General features: G+C 41.4%; 1 protein-coding gene across 1 annotated transcript; it reads right to left on the bottom strand.

The window, feature by feature from the left end:
- Positions 1–42: 42 nt before the first annotated feature.
- Positions 43–6,047, bottom strand: LOC102295348 (gastrula zinc finger protein XlCGF57.1). Its single transcript, XM_005945803.3, has 2 exons — positions 5,760–6,047; positions 43–2,009 (listed from the first exon to the last, which is right to left on the bottom strand). The coding sequence occupies exons 1-2, from the start codon at positions 5,929–5,931 to the stop codon at positions 826–828; spliced, it is 1,356 nt and encodes a 451-aa protein (XP_005945865.1). The 5' UTR covers positions 5,932–6,047; the 3' UTR covers positions 43–825.
- Positions 6,048–6,557: the final 510 nt, after the last annotated feature.

The following is a 6,557-nucleotide window of genomic DNA, read 5'->3' as shown; positions in this document are numbered from 1 at the left end:
CTGATGACAAAGACAACAGAGAAATGAAGCAGTAAAGATCAGAGACAGAGACAGAGCTGCTGTGGAAGCACAAAACTATTAGAAGGAAAATAACTTTATTTATAAAGAACATTTTCTAACAATGTCATTTACAGTTTGTTTGTCTTCTGAAGAAACAGAAACAAAACTGCTTCAGCTGTCAGATATCACCACTCCGACATCTGAGCTCATAACCCACAAACAACTGAGACACAGTAAAAAAGAATAACAGATATTTCAATCAGAGTCAGATATCGTCTTGTATCCTCTGGTTTTCAACAACACTCAGAATCCAAAGTGATGGAGGTAAAGTTTGTGTGACTCCATCACAGGAAAAAATCTCAAAGGCTGCAGATGAAGACCATCAGCTGACAAAATGCTCCTCCGCTTTGTTAATATTTGAACGTATTGTTATAAATTTATACAGTTGTAATAATATGACACAGAAACTGCTGTAGAAAATCACTGAAAACATGCTGAACTCAAAGGTTGATTATAGCGTTATTAGAAAAGTTACAAAACATTCTTCCAGAATCGCAAAGAAATCTTCCAAAACAAGAAACTCCCCGAAATTCAAAAGGTCAAAAGAACGTGATCCCAGATACAGCAGCAGAAATGAGCATCCTCTGAAGGGTGGTGCTGGCCTTCCTTAGTGATTGGGTGAGGAGGTCAACTGTTCATGAGGGACTTCTTACAAAAAAAAGAAAAATGAACAAATATTATCAGAACAAATGCTGCCAATCCGAATAGTTGTTGGATTAGTGTAAAGGTGTTTGAAATACGGTTTTCCCCACAAAAATTTCAGCACTACGACTTCTGCTGTTTGTGGGTCTTCATGTGCAACGACAAATGATGACTCTGGCGGAACATTTTCCCACAGGTTTTACAGTGATACGGTTTCTCTCCCGTGTGGATAGTTTTGTGGCTTTTAAGTGACGTTGACAGAGTAAATCTTTCCCCGCAGGTCTCACAAACATACGGCTTCTCTCCTGTGTGCGTTCTCATGTGGCGCAGAAGGTTACAGCGTGTAGTGAAGGTTTTCCCACATGCTTGGCAAGGATGAGGCCTCTCTCCTGTGTGGCTCGTGGTGTGGATTTTAAGCGACCCTGACGTTGTAAATCTTTCCCCGCAGGTCTTACAAACGTGAGGCTTCTCTCCTGTGTGGCATCGCATGTGGCTCAACAAATTACTACCTTGACTAAAGGTTTTTCCACACGTTGTGCAAGAATACGGCCTCTCGCCAGTGTGAATTCGCTGGTGGGCCATCAAATTACCACTTTGATTGAAAGACTTCCCGCATGTTTTACAAGAGTATGGCCTCTCGCCGGTGTGGATTCTCATGTGGTTCATCAAATCACTGCGTTGAACAAAGGTTTTCTCACACGTTTTGCAAGAATGAATCTTCTCTCCCGTGTGAGTTTTTGTGTGACGCAACAAAACGCTCTTTTCACTAAAGGTTTTCTCACACGTTTTGCAGGTATGATGCTTCTCGCTTGTTTGCATTCTGGGACGTGTCCTCTTTTGAGACTTTTTCTTGAAGGCTTTTTTACATTTTCTTAAGGGAAAACCATCTCCTTTCAAAGGCTGTTTACCTGTATCAGTGTTACACTTATCAGCTGGCATGGGAGAGCTTTCTGTATCATTGCTCTGACTTCTGCTTCTATTTCCAGTCGAACCTGAATTGACATTCCTGCTTCCTTCCCGATCTTGGCTCTCAGCTACAGCAGAGCTGTGAGCAGCGAGCTGGTCACTGTCTGGTTCTGCTTCACTCTGGTTGCTTTCCCCCCAAGTAACAGTCACCTTAAAAATGGTATCATTCTCTTCCTTCACTACAACCTGCTCGTCCTCCTGACTGCTGCGCAGTTCCTGCTGTTCCTCTGTACTCTGAGGAGGTTCTGGTTCCTCCCGGTCCAGTCTGGAGCTCCTCTCCTGGTTACAAAGCTGCTGCTCAGGAAGAACCTGCTCCTTACAGATATGCTGCTGTGCAAGGTCTGGAAGGACAGAAAGAGACAAGAAAAATAAACAAACACGGTTATGACAATAGGACATCACCATATATTCCTATTACTTAGTCAGCGTGTCAATCACCGTTCATTGTAGCAAGTTAGGGTTTCAATCCCAGCTGTTGTGGCAGTGCCGGGAATACATGTGAGCTGTGTGGAAGTGCAGAGTACTGAGAAGCAAGGTTTCTTTCACTTTGTAAAAATGGCTCCAAATTAATGGATGTCTACATTAATTCAGTATTTTGGACTAACAAAACCAAGATGCCCTCCTCCCAATGATGAAACTAACTGACCACCGACTCATTTAGTAGTACTCAAATGTAAATTATTTTCCTGGTTCATTACAAACCACCAGTGCAGTGCTGTGAAATAAATGCACTGTGATTAACCGGGTTTTTTTTCCACTGCCCACACGCAGGCCTCGTTACTGCCAGACCTGCTGAATGAAAAAAAAAGAAGAAGCCGTCTGACAAAGTGATTCCAGCGAACCACAGCAAGAGCCAACGTGAACCTTCCTCAGAGGAGCCGGCCTACCAAAATCTCTTCAAGAGCACAGCAACAACTCATCCAGGATGTCACAGAAAAACAGAACAACACATAAAGAACTTAGTTCAATATTCAACAGCAAGACAGAGTCTGGGAGACCAGACGAGACTAAAGTTCAACTTTCTGGAAGGTTTGAGTCCCGTTTTAAGTGATGTAAAACTAACACAACATTTCAAAAAAGAACGTCATAGCAACAGTCAAACATGGTGGTGGCAGTGTGATGCTGTGGGGCTGCTTTGCTTCTGGGTGATGTTGAAATCTCCCAATTCTTTTAATCTTTGGGCTGAAGGAAGGACAATACTCGGTGTATAAATGCTCAATCAACAATCATTTATTTCCATACAATTCAACACTTAAGAGCATTAGAACCATCATGATGGGGAGACATGCATGAAGAGGGTCACAGCGAGTCTCAAAATGGTGACGGGTTACACAGTCTTTTATAGTTCCTAGCGGCCCCCACCTAGTCGTAAAAGCCTAAACGTTCACATTCTTTCTCTGTTACGGCGCCTAAGTTATGACCTCGGCTCCTTGCTCCTCTGTAAGGTGGGGGTGTGGAATGTGGTCTATCTCTTCTGCCCTAGACACAAAGTCTCCTGAACAACTTTCTTTTTATGATTCAACAATAAAGCATGTCAAGAAAACAGTGTAATACATTCACAGCAGATCAAGGATACAGAGTGATGCACACTTATCTAATGAACTACAAAAATGATTATGTTCTTTTAACCCAAGAGTATAATGAGAACTAAACTACATACACAGCACACCATCTAAACTAAAGGATAATATATGTCCTACAGCTGTTATCATAATTCAACTACTTTGATTACATATATAAGGTAACATATGATAACAGAATAATATCACAGTGACGACCAGAAAGCCCTGACGGAAAATCCCAGTCCGACTTCAAAGTCTTAAAGGATTTCGCAGCCTGCTGTTCCGCACCGTTGTAAACCTTCCAAATGCTGAACTGCAAAACTTTGGAACAGCTTTCTGCCTCCACTCTTGAGTCATTGGCCTTATGTAAGCATCTCCTCTTCATGTAATCTTTGTGTTTTGTCTTGATCTAATCAAAATGTAACTTTTAAAGAAAAAAAATTCTTAAACACAAAAAATATCAAACTTTTTTGAGTACAGTCGAAGGTCAAAGTCAAATAAAATTAAGATTTATATGGAATCTAAATTAAGGCAAAAAATGTACCTTTACTCTGTTTTCTTGGAAAAGTTTCTGACATTAAGTTTTTGTGCTGCTGAGAAGAGCACAAACATGAATTAATATTAATAATAATTCAGTGTCAAACTAACAACCCTCGGGCCCGTGGCTCAGAGTTTATTGGTTCATGTACAATTTTACTGACTTGTCAAAAAAGCTTTTATTTGCATATTTTAAAAATATTAATGCAATTTAATTGATACAATATTTTATATTATTTCACTTTTAATTTGAAAAATGTTATGAAAGCCTAGAAATGAATACGGTGGATTACACCCCACGCCCCCCTGCAGACTTAAAACTGGAGGCTGTGAGGACTTAATGTTGTTTATTCACACGCTGCTCCTGAATCTGTTTGTATTGCAGGTCTGTGTTTAGTTGCTAAAGTGGATGAAATGCTCGTGTTTACATCATTTAACACATCGGCGTGCAACAGAGCCGTGCATTAAACGAAGCATCAAAGCAAAGGTATGTATGTCTGTACGCATTACAGGTACTGCACTGCAGTGGCTTGTATCATATCTATCTAATAGACTCCAGTTTGTGCATGTAAATGGAGAGTCCTCTTCACACACTGAGGTTAATTATGGAGTTCCACAGGGTTCAGTGCTAGGACCAATTCTGTTTACATTATACATGCTTCCCTTAGGCAGCATCATTAGAAGACATAGCATACATTTTCACTGCTATGCAGATGACACCCAGCTCTATCTGTCCATGAAGCCAGATAACACACACCAATTAGTTAAACTGCAGGAATGTCTTAAAGACATAAAGACCTGGATGGCCGCTAACTTTCTGCTTCTTAATTCAGGCTGGACGACTGTAATTCATTATTATCAGGATGTCCAAAAAACTCCCTGAAAAGCCTTCAGCTAATCCAAAATGCTGCAGCAAGAGTCCTGACAGGGACTAGAAAGAGAGAGCAGATTTCTCCTGTTTTGGCTTCCTGTTAAATCCAGAATTCAAAATCCTGCTCCTCACATACAAGGTCTTAAATAATCAGGCCCCATCTTATCTTAATGACCTTGTAGTACCATATCACCCTATTAGAGCACTTCGCTCTCGCTCTGCAGGCCTACTTGTTGTTCCTAGAGTATTTAAAAGTAGAATGGGAGGCAGAGCCTTCAGTTTTCAGGCCCCTCTTCTGTGGAACCAGCTTCCAGTTTGGATTCAGGAGACAGACACTATCTCTACTTTCAAGATTCAAACTTTCCTTTTTGCTAAAGCATATAGTTAGGGCTGGACCAGGTGACCCTGAATCCTCCCTCAGTTATGCTGCAATAGACGTAGGCTGCCGGGGATTCCCATGATGCATTGGGTGTTTCTTCTTCACTCACTATGTATTAACAGACCTCTCTGCATTGAATCATTAGTTATTAATCTCTGTCTCTCTTCCACAGCATGTCTTTGTCCTGTCTTCCTCTCCTCACTCCTCACTGGTCTGCAGATGGCCCCGCCCCTCCCTGAGCCTGGTTTTGCCGGAGGTTTCTTCCTGTTAAAAGGGAGTTTTTCCTTCCCACTGTCGCCAAAGTGCTTGCTCAGGGGGTTATATGATTGTTGGGTTTTTCTCTGTATCTACTGTACAATATAAAGCGCCTTGAGGCAACTTTTGTTGTGATTTGGCGCTATATAAATAAAAGGGAATTAAATTGAATTAAAGAAAGGCTCTAAAAAGATTTAAGAACTTGGAGGCCCCTAACATTCATTCACCAGCATGGTCACAGGGCGTCATCTGATTGCTGGAGTTTTTTCTGCACTACTGTAGAGTCTTTGCCTTACAGTTTAAAGTGTCTTGATGCGGTTGCTGTTATTTAGCGCCATATACATTGAACTGAAATTAAAAATTGCTCTTTTGATCGTCTTATGTGTCCATTCTCTGGCGCTGGTTGATTATATTGATACCACTGTAACTCACACTGTGGATTTATTTTGCCCGAAAAATCGCTACAGAACAAACGTCACAGACTCACCTGTCCTGTGCAGCTTGATTTGGGGTTTCCAGGTGATATCCAGCAGTCTGCGCTGACGGTCGATCTCTTCCTCGTACTGGACGATCGTTTTTTCAAACTCCAAGAATATTTGTTCAGCAGCAGCAGTTAGTCGCTCGTTGATAAACTCTCTCAGATACTGAACTGAAGGCATCGTTGCTGCCGCAGCTCACACACTCAGCTCACACAACACAACACGACACAACCGACCTCCTGCTGAAACAAAGATTAGCGTCTCTCCCCCGTTTACTTCCGCCTGGTGCCACATGGTGAAGTTCCGGCAGAAGAGGAGAGTTGCCTTTTCGTTCCGCTTCGTAATGCTCGAACGTGTCTGTTTCTCTTGATTAAGTTTTCAGTTTCTGTTTTTCTCCGTTGCTGTGAGGGTCCATGCAGAGTGTATCCGGTCAAATTTCCACCAAAAGCAGAAATAAATAAATAAACAAGCAGAGAGTTGAAATTCCACTGGTACTGAACGAGTTATTTCTGCTCATTATAAAGGAGAAAAGTAAAAAAAATAAAAGTCAGCCTGTTTATTGTATTTTGCTTTTATCTGTGTTTTTTACTTCAGAGGCAGCAGCAGGATCTATGACTGCTGTGCTTCTCTGACTGGGTGGACTGAGGTTTTGCCCCACACACGGGATTCCTTCTTCTTTTTTCTTCTCCTTTTCCTTACTACTACTACTAATTCTTCTTCTTCGTCTTGTTATTATCATCATTATTATAAGTATATATTATCAGAATGGACACAATAAAAAAAAATCAAACAGCGGTTTACACTGA

The sequence above is a fragment of the Haplochromis burtoni genome, unplaced genomic scaffold (genome assembly GCF_018398535.1).
Source record: "Haplochromis burtoni strain Fernald_Lab_line unplaced genomic scaffold, NCSU_Asbu1 Contig_455, whole genome shotgun sequence".
NCBI lineage: Eukaryota > Metazoa > Chordata > Actinopteri > Cichliformes > Cichlidae > Haplochromis > Haplochromis burtoni.
The sequence above is the reverse complement of the archived record's forward strand: the minus strand, read 5'-3'. Positions and strand labels throughout refer to the sequence as shown.

Excerpts from the sequence above, each read along its gene's own strand:
- LOC102295348 (XM_005945803.3), bottom strand. The coding sequence starts at position 5,931 with ATGCCTTCAGTTCAGTATCTGAGAGAGTTTATCAACGAGCGACTAACT. Across the intron at positions 2,010-5,759 it reads AATCAAGCTGCACAGGACAG|ACCTTGCACAGCAGCATATC; the intron begins GTGAGTCTGTGA and ends CTGTCCTTCCAG.